This window comes from Apus apus, chromosome 1, assembly GCF_020740795.1.
Source record: "Apus apus isolate bApuApu2 chromosome 1, bApuApu2.pri.cur, whole genome shotgun sequence".
NCBI lineage: Eukaryota > Metazoa > Chordata > Aves > Apodiformes > Apodidae > Apus > Apus apus.
Genome location: NC_067282.1, coordinates 155,260,049 through 155,283,405, shown reverse-complemented (window position 1 = coordinate 155,283,405; position 23,357 = coordinate 155,260,049). Strand labels below are relative to the sequence as shown.

Sequence of the window (23,357 nt, the reverse complement as noted above, 5' to 3'; positions counted from 1 at the left end):
TCCAGTATCCCACAAACTAAGGATGACCCAGGAGAGTAGCCGATGGGATTGTTCCCACCCCTCCCTCCCACACTTCACATACACCCCCAGTCCCTCCCCGCACTATTGCCCTCTCACTCAAACATCAGACTCAATACTGGAGAGTTTCTCATAAACATGCCCATTGCTGGAGCCATTGAAAGCCCTGGGGTTTTTGTTGTTAGGCACACAGGGGTTGGACTGGTTCCCTATACAGATGTCCTTCTGGAAACGGGCTGGCACAGCCCCATGAAGGGCTGAGACCACCGGCTTGTTGGTGGTGACGATGGCTCGGAAGTCTGGCCTGGCTTTGGGCCCTCCTGCCACCACAGGCTGCCTGAAGAAATAAGATTTGCTGCCGTGGAGCAAGCATTGGTCATCCCCAAAAGTGGGGATGAAAGGGTTTTGAGTGACCCGGTCGGGGTAGAGCGACTTGCTGAGCATGTAGCCTCCGCTGCTGCCGGGGTTGTTGTGGTGGTGGTAGCTGGTGGCGGGCACTGAGGACTTGTTGTTGGCAAAGGTGGTCTCACTGGCTGGCATCTCAAACATGTGGGCGTAGGGGCTCCCCTCCAAAAAGCGGCCCTTGTCCTTGAGGCTGACGCTGCGGGGGGCCAGGGCTGAGTCATCCTTCTGCAGGTCCACAAAGGTGTCATAGGAGTGCTGCCGGCGGAGCTTGTTGCGGTTCTTCTTCTGCACCTTGGAGGCAGAATTGGAAGGGCTCTGAGGATATTTGGAGGAGGAGGTGGCGCTGGTGGCCACGGGCACAGGGGCAGGTGGCTGGTCCAGCTCTTGAAGCGAGTTGTCCTCACTGATGTCATACAGGTTGCCCGCTTTCTTGCAGGCCTCACAGCGGATGCAGGCCTGTCGGGTGGAGTTTTGCCCCACCACTGATGGTGTGTAGTTGTGCAGCTTAGAAGGGCAACTGCGGCAGAAATTTGCCCCGGGCCGGTCCTCCCAGTCTAGGTTGGTCAGGTTCTTCTCCCATGGTGCTGGGACCCCACTCACAACACCATGCTTGTGCTCATTGCCTCCACCAAACTCGCCTGAGCCGTGCTTGTGGTGGGCCCTGTTGGTGCAGGATCCACCCCCTCCTCCTCCCGTGTCACGCTTAAACTCATCTCCCCGCTCTTTGTAGATATCTGTCAAGTCCACATGCTCCCAGTGTGGTGAGTTCTCCTTGGCCCGAAACTGATCCAGATAGAAGTCCCGTAGCCCTTCCTTGTCCCTGAAGTAGCGCTTGTGGTCGGGCGAGCGGGGCAGGCGCCGGCGGTAGGACAGCTCTATCTCATCAAACTCCCGCCGGGACTTGGCAGAGGCCGGGCGCTTCTTCAGGCTGTCTTTGTACTGCTGCTTCCGCCGTTTGGCCGCGTTGCCCTCAATGTTGCCATAGGTGACCGTGTGAGTGGAAATGTCAGAGACATCCGAGCGGATCAGGTCATCGTGGGCCCCGCTGCCCCCATAGCGGTCACTCTTGAAGGAAAACTTGCCGTAGAGGTCACCCAGCTGGCTGTGCTTGGCAGGGGGTAACCCCAGGTCCAAGGGCTTTTTCCCAATGGACCGCGACTGGGCGTTGAAGGGCGGGTTGTCACAGTCGTAGAGCCCATCGATGGAGCTGGTGCTGCCTATGCTGTGGGGGCGGTGGTGGTGGTGGTAGTGGTCCTGGTACACATTGCTGTCCTTCAGCTGCAGGTTGCCAAAGGTCCTTTCCACCTCACTAATGTAGTCACTGAAGAGGTTCTCCTCGCAGGGGGGGTTGTTGTAGGACTTGCAGTCCGAGTGGGTGAAACTGCGGCGGTGCTCGGAGATATCATAGACTGATGACTCGCGGCGGATGAAATCCAGGGCACTCTGCGGTGAGCCATTGACCCCTGACAGGTTGGCCATGTTCTTGGCTGTCCGAAGCAGGCGGAGGATGTTGGAATGGGTGTTGTTCATAGTTGCCGTTGGGGAGTTCATTGCTGACTGGCGTTCTTCGATGGCCACGCCATGGATGCAGCTGTAGATACCCTGAAATTAGAGAAAGCAGGAAGGTGAGTGGTTCTGCAAAGAATACATGAAAGGGCACCTGTACTGGGAAGCACTCTGTGCAGCAAGAGCATGTTCCTGTAGTACAGCAAGCCCTGTCAGCTTTCTATCATGAAGCACAATCAAATCATGTGAAATCAGACCTGCTGTACCAACCCTTGCTGTTCTGCCCCTCGCATTTTACTCTTCCCTTCCATTCCTCTTCCTCTGCTCTGCTTCATGTCATATCTGTAGGCTGCAGGAATACCTACTTGCATCTGTAAGAGTTACTCAAATCTAGTAGGTGTAACACGGAATTGCAAATGGGGAAAATAATATCCTTGGGAACAAAAGCATCAAGACAAATGATTCTGTGTGGATGAGAAGAAGAAAGTCTGTTTTGGCCCTTGGAATTCATCTGGACATCAGTGAAACAGTGAGACAGGAGCTATCTTAAAAAGGGAACAGCTTCATTTGTCATAAACTTAGCTACATTAATCACAGCCACAGATAAGAGAAGGAAACAGAGGAAGAGCAGGACAGCCAAACAGGTATTTAGGACTTTCACATGCGGCTGAGTGAAGTACAATAGAATTTTTAATTGCATTCTGTTAAATTTAATAGCGACAACAGGCTCCAAATTGATATCCCTGAAAGCGAAAGTCCTCTATTCAACCTCAAATCAGAGAGTAGGAGTATCTGATTCCTCCACATTCCCCACTAGCTCATTTCATCCAGTGAACAGCCTGTTTGCAAGGGCTACCCATAGGAGCAGAAGGAAAGGGGCTCATTTATTCCCTGGCCCACCAAATGGTGCCTGCTGATTAATGTCAGTCATGAAATGGACACCATCAAATCATGTTACCATGTTTTCTCAGCAGCTAGCAGATGATTAACACTTTTCAGACTTTTCACCAACCTGGCCTAGGTATAACAGATAATACCAGAATGAAAGAATTTGTACTTAGCTCAGGATCACCAAACACAGTCCCCCATCTCATCTCCAGGCCAAACCAAGTTAGAAACTAACAATATAGAAGAGAGACTGTGCTCCTGCATTCAAAATGCTTTGTCATTTCTCCTTAACAATGTGTTATGCAGCAATCAGATACTCCCTGCACAACCAAAGTTAATTCTGTTACATCAGCCACTGAGGTCAAAAATGCCAAGATTTGACCTCAGTTCAGAATGGACCAGGAGAAGGGACCAGTGGCTTAAAAGAAGAAAAAAATGCTCCAAATTGGACACTGCTAGTGACACTAATAGCAGAAAGATGAAGCAGAAATTACCAGAATCTTCTTTTAAATGTAAATATTACACCATAAGGCATATTTGCATAAAGCAATTGCTAAGTTCATGTGGTCATTCTCTCTGGAAGGATTTCTGCATGGTTTTAGGGCATGGCTTTTTGTTAGGGACTTCTGACAGCCCGTGATAGCACACTTATAGTTAATGTAAGGTCAGCTGAACAGCTGCAAAATGGAGGACAATGAAAAACTCCTGAATTTCTAATTATGTTATTCACCATTACTTGATGACTTATTGTCCCCGAATTTAGTCTCCTCGTAACTCATTTTGGAGGAACAAACAGCTACAGTTAATTTCTTTTTATACTGTGTTTTCATTTCCATATGAAATTTCAATTTCCATGACCATAATTCAGCACAGATGTCACAGAAAGACATTAGATGCTTTTGCAACATTAACAGTGAAAAGATGCCAGTCATTAGGGTAGTAGATCATACTCTATAGTGGTTCTACTACTATGGTGGTAGACTACACTCTATGCCACATGTGTGGTGGATTCCCCTATTTCCAGTACCTAGGACTGTCTGAATAAATCCTACCCAATTGCTAATGACACTTACCCTGCTGATGGAGAAGACCACACCAGGCTTGCCAGAGCAGACACCCATGAAGCAGTGGCGGAATTGCCAGTAGAAGAGATGCTCACAGATGAAAGTGATGAGACTGAGGGCCATGGCTGCTCCCAGCATGTAGAAGACACCTGCCATGTTATCTATATCCAGCTGGCTGCTCATAACTTCGTTCTTCTCATTGTGACAAATGCCAGTGAGCCACAGTGCTTCCAGCTCCTCCATCTCCCCTAGAAAGACAGAGAGAAGGAAAAAAACAGTTAGATAGCTCTCTGATGGTTAAAGAGCTCAAGCTAGGGCAGACTGAAAGCAAGAAGCTAATATAAGGTCATTTCCAGTGGCCATGCTCTTTTTCCATGTCTATTACATCTATGAAATTATCCTGACTGCCCTTCTGACAGGGGCAGGTGCAGGTGCAATTTGTCACAGGGAATGCAACAGGATTTTTCCACAGCCATATATTAGCCACTAAAGCTGTACCACAGGACACAGCTATCACACTTGCCAAATGCCTACAGTGAGATTCTGAAAAAGTTGTCCACCAGACGACCGAAGACATGTCCTCACAAACTTCCAATATCACATTAGGTCAATGAAGGGAAAAATCAGTGTCTGACACTGATAGACAAAAATGAGTCACTTCTAAATGAAAATGTTGTACATTTCCAGCTAAAAATTAAAAATGTTGATTTTTTAAAAAAATCTAAATGTCTAATTTTGAGTTTCCTTCCATCTTATCCACAGCTCATTAAAACTAGGTGCAATGTTCCCAAAAACACTTGTGCGTTTTTACCTGTTTTGATTCCCTTCAATTTTGTCCAAATTCAACACTTTCAAGCCCTTTGACCAATCAAAAATATTACTAATTTGTATCAGCTAGGAACAAATGTTCTGTAGTTTCATTTCATACCCCACTTACTTCCATTATGATATTTTCATGAGGGGACACAGAGAGATAAACACACACATACTGAGACATTTGGAAGCAAACTGATTTTGCAGGTTGGTAATTCTTTTCATGCTGTTAGGAAAGTTAGTTCTTTACATTTGCAACCTCCAGTCCAGTGACAGGGGAAAAAAAAAAATCCATTTATTTATGAGGCACCATAGCACAGTCTTCAAAGCTTTATGGAGAACTTTGGTCTTTTTCTGAAATAATACATATTAGGCTGTTTACGAGACAGAACACCCTATCTGTCATGTGGCTAACTCTGCTGAAATATATCAGAGCTGTATTCTTTCCATATTTATAATACCATGTTATTTTCAGATTTCAGGGTGGAAAAAAAGTATAAATAAAATAACCTGTGAATTTGATTTATACAAAAAAAGGACACAGCAAGATATAATGTGGAATGGAAAGGGAAAGGAAGAATATCTTCTAAGATGGAATTCTTTATCCTACAAATAACTTTTTTTAATAATAGCAATTTCTTTGTAAAGGATGAGATGAACTAGGTAACTACAAAGTTCTGATTAAAAACTCCACAATATGCTTCTGAGTTGCAAGCCTTTCCTTGTTTGTTGTTGTTGTTTTTTTGAGCTTTTGGAAAATCTGAGTTAACTCTTTCATCCACAAATATTTATCCTTTAATTTTGTCCATTCTTCATGGCTTGATCCTATCTAGAACTATAAAGTATGGTGGATGATCACAGAAAGTCCAGTGTAATTAGTGGGTTGGGTCATGGCAAAACCTCAAAGGTAGTCAAAAGTTCATAACAGAAATCTTGACTTTACAAGGCATCCTTTGCACAAGATATTTTTTAAACACACATCTGAGTTGGTTCTATGAAACCTTTAGTGCTTTTGACATTGCTTTTGATGATACTGCTAACCTGCATCAATAACATAAAACAAGTGAGAGCCTCACATTTTTGGTGTAATACCTCTAACAAACCCTTTTTAATAATTTCCTGTTCTCAAGTCAGATGTGGAGCACCAGAATTAGGAACTTCAATTTTGCACATGCAAAACTTGGTATTTCTTAGGAAAACTCCAACTCCTCTTTCTTGTCACTTACCATCTCCAAAAAGCTGTAGAATGGCAAGATCAACCTGGCGCTTCCAGCCTGAGTCCTTTTGGATGGCAATGCCATAGCCAGTGGAGGCAAACACTTTCCCACTCCCAATTGTCACCAACTTGCAGCCTTCATCTCTGCCAGCCATGTAGTTTAGCACTGCTGCATCATAAATGAAAGCATCCAATTTCCTGCACAGGTGCAAGAAACAAGAGGGGTATAGTACAGAAAAGATAGAAAGTTCACAGTTGTTCTCAGGTAATTAAGGCAGAAATTAACCTCTTTCAAATACACTGCAATAGATTGCATCTTCACCTTCATCAGAGTAGACTAAAATATGAGCCTAGAACCTGTTTACAGGTGAAGCCAGTTTATAAATAAGAACCATTTATTTCTTTCAGATTCTTTGATAATCATAATTTCTGAACTGAAAGAAATTTTGCATTGCAAACATACTGCATGATAAAGATGAATGAAGAGGAAGTCAAGGGGATCTATAGTTCTAAGAACAGCTTATATTTCTGCACTGCCTTTCATCTCAAAAGAACTTAAAATGTATCAATATTAGATAGCAAAGTAGAGGTCGGCTTAAGGAAAATGTCATCTATGATTCAAATCATTGGCATGACTTAGCTGAGCAAAATGTAATTTTTTCAAATTAAATATAGTCAGAACCCCATGTTTAACTCCTCAGTTACTGTGAAAAGCACTACTGGATCTTTAACAATGTCAGGTGTCCATGGTAGCAATTCTATGGTTTACCATGATAAGTAGCTCTGATAAAGAGTGCTTAGCTGAAAATGACAAGAAAAATTCTGTCTCAACACAGAGAAATCTTCATTATGGGTTGGAATGGATAAACAGCACAACAGGTTGATGAGAACCTTCCTCTCACTGCAACAAATTTATTTGGGTCTCAGGGGACTGCATCTTCCACATAACCCAGTACACCTGATGAGTAAATCCTCCCACTAGATCTGAGATGAAGCACTGTTCGATAAAAGATGAAAGACCTTCCACCTTGCACATTCTCACACCCACGCTATCTTTTCAATCCACCTCCTGTACATACATTCCCAGTGTGGTGGTTATCTCCATTCAAGTGTGTTTCTGCTTCTGGATTTGAAACCAGGATGACATCTACTGCATCTGATAAGGTCTATTTCATCCATATATTTCCAGGACAAAGCATATCCTTTCCTGGATGATGACTATCCTGGCAAATGTGCCTTCCCAGGATGGCATCCAACAATGGTACAATCATTTATAATGGGCTGTGTGCCTCTGAACTTGTCAAACAGGTTTAGGAATATTCAGTCAATCTAGTAATTAAATTGGCTGAACATCTTCATTCGTGCTTTGGAATGAACATTCTCATAAGAGTGCAAGATAAGTGTAAGCAGGAATGGATTTTTTTCACCAGGGCTGGGCTCTGACAACCAAAATGGTCAGGTCTGGGAGAAGGTCTTTAATCATAAAGGACAAAGACTTGCAAAATGGTGTTTTAATACAGATTCACTGCTATTAAAATAGGACGAGCTGTTCAAACATACTTTCTGCTAATGATTTTTCCCACATTTCCCAAATTATCCAAGGAAACTCTCCCATTTTATATACTTCCTTATTATTCAAACAGCATTTTGTTCAGCCTTTGATACTAAAATATTCCAGAGAGAAGAGCTACTTCCAAATTATTTGCTTCAAGCACACCTTCCATAACACTGTATTAGCTAGTGATACACTGGGGTGGGATTAGTCTGACAACGATTGTTTTAACTTCCTGATTAACATAATCTTTTATACATAGAAGGAGGGAAAACAAAGGAATTTTCAGATGACAATATAAATGCTCTGAAAAAGACTTTGTCCACGGAGGTCTGTAAGCTTTTCCTGCAAATGCATAAAGACCCATCAGCATGAAGCATCTTGATGAAGCAAAGTCTTCAGGACTAATATACACCAGGTTAACATACACAAGAATATAGAATATACCTTTAAAAAAAAAAAAAATAAGTCTTATAAACACAGCAAAACCAGAAACTCTTACATAGATTTCAACAGAAAAACATGGCTAAGTGGATCACAGAACTATTCACCTGTGCTGCGTGTGGTCTTACTGTACTTCTATCCATGGAATAATAATGGAGACTCATTTTCCAAAGCCCACCAAAAATTTCCCAGACAAGCATGCAAATAAGTCAGGTTTCTGTGTTATGTAAGCATGGAAGAAGAAACCCTCACCCAGTCTTCAGTGAGAACAGTGCATCATCCACCCCCCTCTGATTGAACTTCACCATGTAGCTGTGCATTTCGGGGTAGTTGTTGCGAATGTTCCTTTCTGTGCTGCCATTGGGAACCGTCCCAAAGCGGAAAGGGGGTGAGAAGTCATTGGGCTTCTGGAACTGGAGAGACAGAAAAAGAACATTTCTCACAACCTTTCAGCAGTCATCTGAATGGAAGAACACACTTTCATCAGAAGTAGTTCTGCTTTTATTTTACTATTACGTAGAAAACATGATTGAGAAGACATTGTATTTCACTGGTTTCAAACACAAACATGTCCCATTAGTGCCAAGGAACCAAGAAGGGAGTCTGAGCAAATCAGTCTTTTTCTCCACTCTGGATTAAGTGCATAAAATAGCCAGTGATCAAAGATTAAAAACATGTTAGATGAAAGGAGAAAGGAAAGAGGAATGGTAACAGCAGCTTTGTAACACAGTCAATGAAAGATTTTCAATAAAATCTCTGTCATTTTATTCTCAAAGTGTCATTTAGCTTCTAAGAAGTATCTTTTTCAGCTCTGAGGATGCCTTTGCAATTCCTGACTCTGATTAAATAGAAAAGTAATTAATGAAGGGAGAGGACTCTCAGAACACCTTATACCCACTTCACCAAACAAATGATCAGCTTTCAAAATTTTGGGCAAATGTCCCAAATGAAGTGCTATTAGTAGCTACAAGTCACTAGTAGCATTTGATGCCCAGAACAGAGCTGGCAGAATACTCCAAACCTTTTGCTGCTCCCAAGAAATGCATTCATCATAACATTCCCATTCGGCTGCAAGGCTGTGAGATTTTATGTGCCACTTGCTTAACTCAAGTCATAATCAATGCTCTCTGGGGGTTTTATGAACAGTAAAATTTAGACTGTCAATTACCAAGACTGCTTAAAACCACTAGCACTAGCAGACAGAGGAAGAAGCACAGAAATGTAAGCCAGGAACTGAATAAGCAGTAAAGAAAAATATGCAAAGGTAGGTTAGATGGAGGGAAGCCCCCTCCTCTCTTGATATATCAAGCAGTAGCTTGCCTGGTGCTGATTCTTGACTTCCAACTGTGAATATATATTTGGATAATCCTGAGAAGCATGCTAAGAACATGATAATGGTCAGATCAAATCCATTTAACAGCAACAGCTCTCCTGGTACATGAATACATGCAGTCATGTACTGCCACTTTCTATACTGGAAATGTGGCTGTCATCTATAGCTATAGCTCAAAAAACATGCAGCTGTGCTTTGTTCTTGAGTTCTGCTCAAAGCCAGTTTGGAACCTGGTCAACTCACCTGAGGAGGCCAAAATCACTAAAGCAGTGTTTCTCATTCACAGCATCTCAGAGCTAAGGCCAACCAGAAGCTGTGTCTGTGGGTGGGCGAACACACCAGTCACATCACCTGTTTTTGTGTACCAGTCAACTCATCTGGCAGTGTAAGGTATCATCTCTCCAGTTTAGATGGTGAGATGGGCTGGTTTGTATGTGCACACATGAGTGTGTGAGAGAACAAATGTCCTACTGCTTTAAGCCAGTAGAAAACAGCAGGACTGTTTTTTGAAACACAGTTTGGCACATCACCAAAAGAAAAGGTTTCACATAGCATAAAACAGGCAGTGAGGTGGCTCTTAGAACCTTGTCACTTCCCCTAGGGATGAAGACAAACTCATAGCTATCAAAATCTGTAATCAAAGCAAACTTTGATGGGAGAAAAATCACTGCAGAGTGCTAAAATTATGCTTTTTCACCAAGCTGATTATAGCAGCAGCTTAGGAGACCCATCACAAAAAGGACATTGCCATACCAGGCACAAAAGAACAGAGTCGCTTCCCTGAAACACTAAAACAGGAGTTTGCGAAGTAAGCAACTTGCTTCCCCAGAGGCTGCAGAACCCAGCCTTGAGGGCAGACAGAGCATCCCCCCAACCCCACAGAGACCTTCAACAGAGTAAAGTCAGCAGGGCAAGCAGCAGGCAGGTCCAACCAACATTGGTGCAACCTAAGCTTCTGCATGCCCTTCGGTGGGGCAGCAGCTATGAGAGCCTCTCTCTGGGTACAAAGTGTGCTACAAGAAAAAGAGGCCACATCCAATGCCCACTTTATAGGTCCACCCTCCATTCCCAGTGATACAATCTGTAGTTGTGTCTGCTTCCATCACTGTGTCTATGAACTGGAGTAAGAAGGATTATAGAGTCAGGGCTGTGATAAGGGAAGCGAAGCCACCCCTGAACTATCCTTTGTCCCCTCTGTGTTCAACAGTCCATTGTAGCAACCAGAGGTGAAAGACTCCATATCTAATTTTTAACCTCTTGAAGGAAATTACTGTTTTCAGCAACTGAAAAAGCATGTTTCTAGAGAAGGAAGCTGGGCTGATGGCTCCTACAAAACCACATACTGTGCATTCACTCATCATCCCTTGCCCCCTGTTCATTTTTCAGTCAGAACAGACCAGCAGAGGCAAATTATTATCCAAATAACCACACATACATACTCTTCAACCATAGCCTGGTGGACAAGATGACACAAAACAGTCTTAAAAGGATCCATATGGGACCCACAACAGAGAATGAATGTCTAGGAGGAACAAAGCTGAAAGCAATTGATGCTCAGCTAACTACACAGTTCATGGAGCCAGAGGTAAGCAGCTAACTTCTCTTTGTTTGAGAAGAAATAGTGGCACATGCATGAAGCTTTCTAGCAAGAGATGGCAGCTGAAAAATCCCCATGTTTGTTGCTTGTAGGTAGGCACAACAAAGTCCTGGGATGGGGGGATCTCCAAAGAGCTCTCCAGAGCCAAAACCTGCTGCATCTTTCTGAGCTCACTTCTGCCCCACATAGCTCATACTGAAGGAGGAAGAAGACATAAAAGTCCAGAAAATATATGGGACAGATGGGGAAGGAGTGTGTCCTCTCCCGGCAACACAGTGGAGGAACGTGTGTGGAGGAAGTGGAGAAGATCCATAAGGAGGAAAGTTAATTGACGGTGCTGTGTCAATTAAAGAAAGCCATTTGTTTGTCTTCTCTCAAGGGCTGGGAAAGTGGGCCTGGATCAGAAGTGTCAGAAAATGTGGTGATAACAGGGGAGGGAAAGATAAGCAACTGAACCAGTTGCTGAGCAATCCCTGCTGCAGAGTCGCAGTGAGCAGCAAACAGGGCTGTAAAGGGCCCACAATTGTAGAAGCCCCAGCTCACACTTCCGAACAGCAGGACCCCTGTCCTGCTGCCCAGATTTACCTTCCTGGAAGGGTGACTGCCTGGGGGGGGAATCCCACAGGGCTCAGCTGCAGCCCTGCACCCAAAGAGCCCCAGGTGGAGGTGTTCCCTGCCTGCAACCTGCTTGCTCACCACGGGGCTCAGTCATGAGATGCTCCCCTTGTACCCAAGGTGATGTGATGCACTCTTCCCCAAGAAAGAAATCCCTTACAGAGCTGGCTTCACATCAAATGTTCCAAGGGGAGGTGGATGCTAGAGATGGGGGTGGGAAGCAGACACCAAGCATGCCTGAAGGGCTGGGGTAGGTTTAGGACGTGAGATGTCTGTGTTCAGAGCCCAGCAGCTGCTCATCTCTTCAACCTCTCACTTCACGGATTGAAATGAAGAAGGACTTAATCCAAATCAGACCACAGCTTTGGGAAAGCAACCTCTCAAGAGTCAGAGAGCAGAAATCTTCCTGCTCTGGAGAGTGATAAACACACAGGCTGGGGGCTATTAGCACATTCAGAGTGGAGAGCCCCTTTCCCACTTCCCCCTGCAACTCACCATGAGAGCTGTCAGCAGCAGCAGTGAGAGTGGGTTTAAGTGACTTGTCTGGCAGAGCTATTTCATTAGCAATTTGGAGCTGTGCCGTGCAGAAAGCAGCATTGTTCTCAGATGTTCGAATATCAATCTGCATAATGAAACAGGTGATAGGAGCTCTTCCCATTCAGGCAGCCGTGATTGCAGGGGATTCAGGGATGAGGGGAAGGGGGTAAGTCTAATTGGCCACAATTAATTTGATGAGGGTTTTTTTTTTCAATATATTGTCTATCACCAAATGGTTCCTACAGAAAAGCGCATCTGCACTTATTTATCTGTCTGATGTAGGCCCTGTTTACACTGTAAAGTGTTTGTCAATAGCATTGAAAGCAGTTTCCCAAACTCAGCAAGCTCTCACAACAAAAAAGGCTCTTTTTATCATTCAATCTACTTTTACACTGCTTAAAAACAAAACAAAAAAAAATCCCTAGCTGGATAACATAATGAGCTGGCAAAACTTGGTCTGAATCTGTGTGCGTGTATGTGTGTAGTCTCTTACCCTTATGCAACTTCTCTGGGCTGGTTCCCTTCACATCGTAAGGCCCAGACCTTCGGTTTAAATTTTCTACCACAGGCAGCTCCAAATCTCTGACCCACCAAAGTAAGGTCCCCAGGTTCAACTCCACCGTTAGCTGCAAGTTCAAAAGAGCTTGAGCCCATGCTAGATCATAGATTCATAGAATCATAGAATAGTTTGAGTTGGAAGGAACCTTAAAGATTAAGTACTTTTAACCTACCTGCATGGGCAGGGACATCTCCCACTAGACCAGGTTGCTCAAAGTCCTGTCCAGCCTGGCCTTCAACACTTCCAGGGAGGAGGCAGTCATAGCATCTCTGGTCAACCTGTTCTAGTGTCTTACCACCCTCACACTAAATAATTTCTTCCTAAAGTCTAACCTGAATCTACTTTCCTCCAGTTTAAAACCATTACCTCTTGTCCTGTCACTACATGCCCTTGTAAAAATCCCTCCCCAGCTTTCCTGTAGGCCCTCTTCAGGTACTGGAAGGCCTCTATAATGTCTCCCTGGAGCCTTCTCTTCTCCAGACTCAACCAACCCCATCTCTCTCAGCCTGTCTTCATAGGAGAGGTGCTCCATCCTTTTGATCATCTTCATGGCCCTTCTCTGGACTCAATCCAACAGTTCCATGTCCTGCTTGTGATGGGTTTTCCAGAACTGAACACAATACTTCAGATGGGGTCTTGTGAGAGAGGAGTAGAAGGGGAGAGTCACCTCCCTTGACCTGCTGGCCACACTTCTTTTGATGCAGCCCAGGATACAGTTGGGTTCAGTTCATTTGCCCAAGTGTTAAGTGCCAAGTTGAGATACCCCAGGGGCTTTCACCCTGGGAGCTGGTCTTCCAGGCCCTGTGCCAGATTTGCCAGCCACCTGAGGGTATTTTACATACTCTGGTGCACATAAATTAGCTCTAGACATCTATGTTTGCACAGCTGAATCTAGTGAATGGACCATTTGGCCCTCAGGACTGCTTCTCCCACCAGAAGTACAGGGAGCCGCTGCTGTGGGTAGCAGACAGGTCAAAGTGCCCACCACTCTCTTGAACTTGCCCATCAGGGCATCAGTCTTAACCTTTTGAACTTGCCCATCTCAACTTTTTGCACAGGTACCTATGATTAGCACTCTGCTTGCTCTTTTGGCAGCTATACAACCAGCAGGCATCTGTTGTGGCACAGGATATATATCTCTAAAAATTATGGCATTTATTAGTGAGTTGTAACATCAGATTTAATGACATCAGGCTAGAAAAGCAAAGTCCATGCTCTAGTGCATAAATTTAGCACAACCTCTCTGCATTGCCCAAACATTCTTGATTGTCCCCTCTTCCTGTGGTTCAGCTGCATGGCACTGCAGTCAGCTTGCACCTTTCTTCATTGCTTGACAATCCAGTCAGGCTGTTGGCACACAAGCTTCATCCAGAAGTTGTTAAAAATTACGAGTAGGTCAGCGGTTATCAGTAATCTAACACCAAGGTAAGCTCCATGCCTACACATAAGTCATGATAGACTATGCATGTCCACAGAAACATGTCTTGCCCTAGCTGCGTTGCTTCTCTATCCTCTGTTTCAGCCAGGACATTAACTCCTTCCCAGCTAATGGATGACTCTCAAAGAGGAGGCTTGTCCTGTTCCTATCCCCAAAATATTTTATTTTTTGTCCCCAAGCTGCCACAGAATCATGAACCTGGATCTGGCCCTGCAAAGATGTTTGCTCTGCCTCTCTTTCTCCAGTGGGTTTCTCCTAGACATCACGATTCCTGACAGCTCTTCATTCAACTTGTTGTGGAAGATGGCTGATGCTGAAGACACCCCCATTTCCTGGACAACCCATACCAGGGCTTGACTGGGAACTAAAGCCTTCCTGCTGCAATCCAACTACAATATTTTCTGTTATCTGCACCACAGACAGGGAAATCAGAATAGTCCCTTCTCTGAGGGTGCATTTTATGTTTATGGAGACAGAACTGGGGCACAGTTTTCTCAGTCTCACTTTGCAAGCTGCATTATCTAGACAGGCAACCTTTCTTGCTGCTGTTCTTTGGCTGTATCTAGTAGGTCTTCCTTTGACTCATCCTTGGTTGGTGGACATGCTCTCTACCTCCACTGTACCAAGAACAATCTCATTGGGACCCCAAGATGCTAGCAGAAGATTACACTAAAAAAGCTTGCCACAAGACAATAAAAGCATTGCTAGTGAGAGTTAAGGCTCATTATTACTGTCTTCAGTGCCTCTCTATGTTACATCATTTTCCTTCTGTCCTCTAGTTCTGTCACCTGCAGCTTGCAAGTTCTTCAAAGCTGTAACTCTGTCCTGGTCTGCATTCAAGTGGTGACCAATTTGTTTCTGGAATGTCAATCATCACTGCCAATACCATCTTCAGGGCTTTTACTGTAATCTTCTCTTTATCCAGCTTGATCATGCACACAGGTACATCCATAGAACTGTGCCCCATCACCTGTCCTGACAGAAGTAATGCTCTACAGATTCCCAGCATGGAGTCTGCTCTATTGGCATGTTGGTGCAGAGCACTTTTACATTGCTACTATAGCATCCCAGCTAGCAATGTGCCAGACCACCAGCATAGGCAGAAAATCATGCTGCAAACCTAAATCATAGCACTAATACAATAAACTGTGAGGAGAGCAGACTAAAGAGACTATGCTGCTTATTCCTCTAATACTCATTCATGTCTTGCACAGATACTTTGCAAGCTTAGTTCCTAAAGCATTGGTCTCCCCTCTGCACAGTCACCTAGTTTTGACATTACAGACAATTTCTACTCCCAAGGTACAACCCACAGCCATTTCTAAGTGACTACAAGTTTTCAGATCCTCCTTTTACCCTAGCTCAAATTTCCTCTTTCTTCTGCATTCCCTTACTGTATCATCCTTCACCTCCTCAGCAGCAGCTGGGACTCCTCACAGTTCAGAATCCAGTCACCACATCAGCTCTTCCTGATTGTTGGGCCCAGTTGCAGAAGTCAGCCCTAAGGCTGCAGTGGAAAAAACTCAGTTTCTTGTCTTCACCTATCAAACAATGCCTTGATTTATAAACACTCCAAAAAAACAGTCAGTTTTGGGAGGGCATAAAAATACCTTGTGCTCCCTCAGACTTTGACTTTGTGGTTTATCTTATTATTCAATACCCAGTGATGTTTCAAATTCTCTGGACTTGCTTTGCATTGTGCTTTCACCCATGAATTAGTCTAGATAATGCTAAGAAAGGAGTTATCAGTTAATGCAGCTGACTGCAGTGAAGTTGGCAAACAATTACATTAAAGTCACTTTTCAAGGAAGATGTAGGGTGGCTCAGACCCACAGCCACAAATAAAATTATCTCTGAACATCTGGTGGTAAAACAGGGACACGTGTGGGTCACGGAAGGCACCAGAGCAACCTAGGACAATGCAGGGGTGGAGGGGCAGGTGAAAGCAAAAGAAAGGCATTCAAATATAGCAACTTTAAAAATAGTTGCCCTTGTAAATAACTGAGATGAAAGCAGACATCCAATTGGTGGAAGAAGCCACAATCACATGCAGTTATTGCCAGAGCAATGCACACAGTAGGACTGTGCAGCCTCTTTCTGAGTTGGGTTGCTATATGCAGACCTGAAAACCTTGACTGAAAACCTTGGGCAGAGCAGCATCACCCCAGACATATGGCATCTCAGGGGTCCCATATCTTCCATAGCCAGACCTACATGACCACATTGCCTTTCTGCTGACCCAGGTGTTAGAGATACACCAGCCCTGTGAGGCTACTCCAGAATCAGACCATCACGTGTACAGAGTCTACTCACCACCAACAAATCAGGCATCCTCTAGGTCTGCCAAGTGTGTAAGCATTATGCAGATTCTGTGCAGCTTCTATACACAAAAAGTAACATTAAATATTTAAAACTTCTTCAGGACACATTTGACAAGCTTTAGGCTTCATGTCAGTCACACTGTTAGGTGTCCCTCAAGGCTGACCAGAGGTCAACATTTGTAGTGGAATCATTGAGCTTCACGAGTCAGAGACAAAAGCTGCTAGCACAGCCCTAGCATTAGTAGGTGTGGTATCAGATGAGCACAGTCGTAGCTGTTGAAATTAAGTGGGCTGTGGGATCTCAGCTACAGTACACTTAACTTTTGCTTACATGCACATAGAGGATGGAGAACATCTGTTTATCCCAGTACCAAATCATGCCATGTATTCCTTGGAAGTCAGCTTCCTGGAAGCTAAACACAATGGGGTAAAAGGCATCTACTGAATAATTCCAGGCAAGCACAAAACAAATTAGTGAGGCAGAAAGATGCTGGTTAGTACACTCATGTTAATATCATTAGAAGTGTAGATCTTCATTCAGAGGGAGAAAATTAACTGATGAAGAAGACCTTGAGAGGAGAGGTGGCAGCTAAATACAGAGGAGCTTGAAGTCTGCTTTGTTTGTGCATGAGACAGCTGGCTAGCAAATTATGAAACACTCAGAAATTAAGAGGATGTAGTTTGCTGGGGGAGCAATTCCATTTTTCAGCCATTTTCACTAAGAAAGACAAGTCAGAGCCTCCTATTTTCTGAACATTAATAGTAGCTAACCTGCTTCAGCACCTTTTAAGTGGGTACCAGCCTCTGGGCAGAAGGGTGAAACCCTGTGGAAGGCTGGCAAATCTCCCAAAGACTTCACTGGGGCCAGAATTTTTATTCAAGTAATTAGAAATGCCTAGTCATCATAAGTGCAATTTTCTTAAGCACCTCAGTAGGCAGGGCAAAGCAAAAAACAGGGCACTTGAGGCATCCCAGAGGTGGGGGAAAATGCCTTCCTTTAGACTTCTGCAAGCAGATGACAGCACAGGAACGAAAGCCATTATCACTCTGGTATGAGTCCTGGGGCACTGGGGCAGGTACACTAGCTGGGCCACGAAGACTCACAGAATCATAGAATGGTTTATGTTGGAAGGGACTTTAAGGATCATCTAATTCCAACCCACCTGCCATGGGCAGGGACACCTCCCACTAGACCAGGTTGCTCAAAGCCCCATCCAACCTGGCCTTGAACACTCCCAGGGAGGGAGCACCCACAGCTCCTCTGGGCAGCCTGTTCCAGTGTCTCACCACCCTCACACTAAAGAATTTCTTCCTAATGTCTAACCTGAATTTACCCTCTTCCAGTTTAAAACCATTCCCCCTTACCTTAGCTCTACAAGCCCTCATAAAAAAATCCCTCCCCAGCTTTTCTGTAGCCCCTTTAGGTACTGGAAGGCTGCTATAAGGTCTCCCTGGAGCCTTCTCTTCTCCAGGCTAAACAACCCAAATTCTCTCAGCCTGTCTTCACAGCAGAGGTGCTGCAGCCCTCTGATCACCTTCATGGCCCTTGACTCGGGGGAAGCTTGACCTTTAATAGCCAAAGGCTGGGAGAAGCACAGCTCCCTTCCTCCAGGTGATGTGAAAATGCCTGGGAAGATACAACCGCCCAAACATTTATCCACTATATGTATGTACATATAACTCCAAATGTCACAGTTGCTAGGCATAAGCAATGAAAGGGTGTGGGGGAGTCTTGCATTTTTTTAAAATCCTGTTAGATCTCATCCTCCCATCCCCTCCCCACCAGCAACTCCACCATGATCACTCAGGTGAAGGAAGCCAGCTCTCATCTCACACGCTGCCAAGTCTTGGTGGCAGGGCCATTGTCTTTTATTTGACTGCAGAGTGCCAAGTACATTTTTTGGCATCATATAAATAATAAATAAAAATATTCATTGCTTCTCTCTCCATTGACTTATGCTGACGAGAGAAGCAGGACAATCCTTTGCTCCCCCCTCCTTCCTTTCCTTACATAACTTTCCAAAGATGGCTTTTTCAGACTGCCAGACAATTAGCACAGAAGTGACCAAATTTGCCCAGAGCCTCCAAAAGTTATCTCCAAGAGATGATTAAAAAGGAGATGTAAAGGAAGAGTCAGAGGTGACTGAAGCCTGGGAAAGGCCAGGAGGGCACAGAAGGAAAATGCAAAAGCAACAAGCTAAGGACCATCCCACAATTCCATAGCTGATATCCCTCACCCAGTGACTTCCATCCATGTCACCAGCAAAGCCCAAGATGTTGCGTTTCTCTCTTTCCAGCAAGGATGAGTTAAGCCTACACTGTGACTCTGAGTGTGTCCTCCCCTTGTATCTTACCTCCTTAAGTTACCAACTAAACTGCATTTTAAATGGCACTGATCCTGAAGAGTCCCATTACAAGTTTTTAGTGCCATTAAATCCCTCCAGTTCAGCAGAAAAGGGAGAATCCTGAGAGATTGAGTCACGGCTAAAGCATATCACAGCCTCCCTGCAGCTCTGCGCTACACAGCGCCGAGCTTGAAAAAAGAGGGAGAATGACAAAAAGCAGGACTGAAGTGGGGGAAGAAAAAGCATGCTTGAAAACCCACTGACTTGAAACATTCATAGCCTTAAAACTACTGAATGACTTTTTAGCATGCAGGCAAGAGGTTTGTTCCAAGGATAGTACCAATCCGAAGAGTGCAGAATTACTAAATCTACAATAAATGTGCCCATCTACAACTGTAAAAAATTATCTGAGATGTTTATATACAAAATAATTGTAAGTCACTAGTTAGATCTATTGCCAACACACAATATGCTGTAGCTATTTTAATAACTATTTATTTACAAAATTGTTAGCATAATATATAATTACACAGATATATAACACACTATATAGCATTTGTAAATAGTTCATGCTGTAGTAACTTATGATTTATAAAGAGGTTCAGAGAAATAATCAGATTTTAAGGCATACATTTTCAGACTATAAAAGCTCTAAGATTTCCACATTTCATTACGAACTGATGTTTGTTATATGAAGTTCTACTCGGTACCACTAATGTTATCTATAAAGGTTATATTGAAGTAAAAGACAGAATACTGTTCAACTTATTTACAGGGAGATGTCCCCCCAGAGAAGAACTGTGGAAAGAAATTGAATTCTATCCTATGACATAAGGTTTGGGGGTTTGGGGACTTCCTTTTTTTTTTTTTTTGGGGTTTTGGTCAAGAAAAGTGCATCAGACTCTATGCATTTTAAAAAAGGTTCTGATTTATCACAGGAGGACAGAGTTGGAAGTGGCATGATCTTATTTCTGTCTAGCTAACTCATATCTCTACAAAGGTCTTCTGACAATAAAAATCATACTGCTGTTGAAAGGACTGCATACTTTCTGCTTATAGACACCGCCACATAAAACTTCCTTTGTATCATGCAGAAATGTGTGAAAGTACTACAAATGTCTGTCAATAGCAAATGTACAATCCTGTGGAAGATTTGTGCTGCCTCCAAGCCATCCAGTTAGACAATCTTCCCCTTACAGACCTTAACGAGATACAAGACTGACCCTCACTTTTTGTCCCCTTGGAGAATTTCTAGCTGACAGATATATCCGCTCAGCATTTTTTCTAGACTTCTCCACAGCAGGTACTTGTTGTACAAATCCTGCAAGCTCAGAATAGCATTTAACTTCAATCATGTGAATAACAGACCACTGACTTTAATGTCACCACTCATGAGCGCAAAGTTTAGCACAGGCTTAAGTGTTCTGCATCTCTCAGATCCTTGTATAATTTAGATTTAATGTGCCACAGAGTACAATGTGGGAAATAATTCATTTTTCAGTTTCATGGCCAAGCACCAATTACTGCAGAAACACAACAGATCCTTTTTTGCACTTTTTTCAGTGAGAATTTTGCTTTGTGTCAACCTGAAATGTTTCATTCATCTCCGAATAATGTTTTGGTTTGTGTTTCAATTATCTCCTTCTGTCCTTTTCCTTTGTTACAGAAAAAAACCCCACCATTATTTCCCTTTTTTTTTAAATGTAGGTCATTTTTATGAGTAGTGCCTTTTAGAAAATGACAAGTCATAAATAAATGTCAAAAATATTAAACATAATATTTTGTTTCAAGTATGCTAAAATGAGCTACTTTGGCAAATATCAGAGTTTCCCTCTGCCTTCTTACACTCTCCCCAGATTTTTTTTCATTAAAAACACTGCCCAGTTTTAACTCTAAACTTCATTTTTTTTGAAAAAAACTCAAAAATTCCTGTTGAAAGAAATAGCTGTCCTATGCCGCATAGAGCAGGCCTTTTGTCTCAACATTTCATTAACATCTCAAAAAGCAAGTAAGTTAAACACGTGAAATTTCAGCAATCTATATTAATCTACACAGAAATCCATTTCTCTGTTTTTATGTCTATTATGAAATTACCATTTTGATACTTTATTAGCTTCTTTGGCATTTCCAACTAATTTATAGGCATGAATATTATTTTATTATTATTATTAACCTACTGCATTCTAAATTATTTTTTTTTAATGCCCTGCTGGCTGTCCACATTTTCTTTTATTCTATTACTACTGTATATGAATGGAAATCATGTATAGCAATAGATTATTTCACACATTAGTTCATTTTGTATATTCTTTCCTGTATTTATTGCCTTCGTTAGACCAAAATACTGCAGGCGCTTGTTTCTCCAACATGTCTGAAGCTCTGAAGTTACTGAAAATTGGGTTATATCTCCTGATTACAGCCAGATGAATCCAGACCCAGGAGCTGACTGCAGTGTTCTGCAACAGGCCTCCTTACCAGCAGGGCTTTGCAGGAGGTCAAGGCCACAGCAGCCCCCCCACATGGACCCCAGATGGATGCAGCTTGGTGGCACGTGCAAGGATGCCCTGGCTGGGCTGGCCAGCATTGCTGCTGAAGGGCAGAGCTCCAGACAGGAAGCTGAGTGGGCCAGCACAGCTCTACCCCTGCCAGGACCACGTCCAGACACATCACTGCACAAGGTGGACCAGCAAAGGCGGTAGGTGCTGGTTTGACATCTGTGGAGGAGAGCTCAGCACACAGAGAGCACAGGGAGCTGGGAGGGAGATGCTGTCAGAGCAGCTCTTTGCCTGCAGGACTCCTGGGGCCAGTGCTGCTCCCTCAAACTGCCCACGGCTGCACCATTTAGAGCCACAGCTTGATAAGATTATTTAGCAGCTGCAAGGGTTAATGTGGGAGAATTAACAACCATCCTGAGGTAGGTCAGCTCTGGCACCAGTTTTGGTCCTGCTGAGCACAAAGGGGTGGCACTTAGCAGGATGACAGCATCACCTGGGCCAGAGAGAGAGTGGCAGTGGTCACTTTGCTCAGTCCAGGGAGCCTCCAGCCATGGTCAGTCCAGCAAACTACCCTGGCATCGAGGTGTCTGCTCCAGCCCAGCTCAGACAGGCCTGCTCAAGCATCCACACAGCACAGCAGGGACATGATGTTAGCCATTGTCTTGCATGTCATTAGGAGATAAATGCTGGGGCATGGCCAAGACACCATCCAAGTCCTTTCGGCTGTAGAGTTTCAGCACACTTCTCTGGGGAAGCAGCAGGCCAGCAGCTGTAGGCACCTCTCAGAGCAGCTCTTCAGGAAGAGGGTCCAAGGAGATCGTGAGAGTGGTTGTCGCAGAGTGTAGCCAGCCTGACCTTGACAAGTTCTCCCCAACCAGGCACAAATACTGATTTTGTGAGTGCATCTGGCATTTTGGCTGCTGTACAGTGTCAGCGGGACACCTTCCCCAGGTACTGTCATGCTACAAAGACATTTTCAAGCAGATCTGGGTCTAGGCAAGTAGTAGGAACAATATCCCTTAAAATAACTACCCCTTTGCCTGTCAGCTTGGATTATATCCTCTGTTGACTCTTTGTGCTGGACAAAGCCATTCTTGCCAGCTGATGTAGCAGGCCAGGAGGATGATGTGCCTCACTTCTGCTGTGGACACCAGATGACACATTGGAGAGAAAAGAGACGGGAAGCTAAAGCCATTTCTCATTGGCCACCTGGCATTGGTCTGTGACCACCTCCTTTGAAAGTCTGGACCAGCTAATTTAGGAAGGCAGGAAAAGAGGGGCACAGCTCCACGTCCTCTGCATATGGCTGCACCCTGTATCCCACCCAAGAAGTACATTGAAAGGGTGAGTGAATTGCAAGCAGTGTGCAGGCTCTGGAAGAAGGAAAAGAGAAGGTTCAAAGATTGAATTCCTCCCCACCAAGGGCATCTTGAAGCAGTGTGACAGATGCCTGGATGGCTGCTCTCAAATTCTGCAGAGCCCTCTCCACATCCAGAGTGTGGAAATCCATGAATCCAGCAGATCAAGTCCATTCACTCACATATTTTGGATGGAGATATTCCCACCTGTCTTTATTCTCCAGAGATAGCAGTTGCCTTCAGTTTTTACCAGCCAATTTTAATCTGTTTCTAGATGCTCTTGTAGATCGTAATCTTATCCAAATGTTGCACTTGCACTAGCAGCTGCATTTGAGGCATACCACAATGATCTGAGTATGTAATGTGGCCTTTCTGTTCCCCAAGAAATAAAGCACATATGGTTTAGGATAGTCAAAACAAACACAGGTATGTTGGCAAAGAAAAGTAGAAGAAAACTTCCTCAGGCCAATACACAAAGGCAACCAACCCTACAGTGAAATCGATAAAAATACACCCAGAGGCCTGTGTCCAAAGGCTCTCTGAAGCTCCAGGAGTTATCACTTACAATTGATATTTCATGCACATATCTCTGCAGGTATGAAGAATATCTTGAGAAACATGAGAATGAAAATGTGGCTCCCTCCATGAGCCTGAAAGAATAGATCACAGGTATGAACTATCTTATTTAGCTCAGACAGTTAAAAACCTAATGATGACAAACTAACGTTAATGCTGATAAGGCTGGCTGGATTTGAACAGTGCCTTTTAGTCTGAGGGAGTTTACAGCTTCTAAGCGGTCTCTGCAACAACCTCCACCTGGGAGAAAAGCATCCCCCCCCAATCCCTTCCTCGA

The 23,357-nt window shown here is 43.9% G+C and overlaps 1 protein-coding gene across 1 annotated transcript in view; it reads right to left on the bottom strand.

Moving 5' to 3' along the window:
* Positions 1-394: 394 nt before the first annotated feature.
* Positions 395-23,357, bottom strand: part of GRIN2B (glutamate ionotropic receptor NMDA type subunit 2B) — a 169,785-nt gene continuing 146,822 nt past the window's right edge. The window contains exons 9-13 of the mRNA XM_051620353.1: positions 8,159-8,319; positions 5,921-6,108; positions 3,891-4,129; positions 517-2,025; positions 395-475 (exon numbers count right to left, since the gene is read on the bottom strand). Coding sequence (XP_051476313.1) covers positions 395-475; positions 517-2,025; positions 3,891-4,129; positions 5,921-6,108; positions 8,159-8,319 — 2,178 coding nt within the window. The remainder of the gene's footprint in view (positions 476-516; positions 2,026-3,890; positions 4,130-5,920; positions 6,109-8,158; positions 8,320-23,357) is intronic.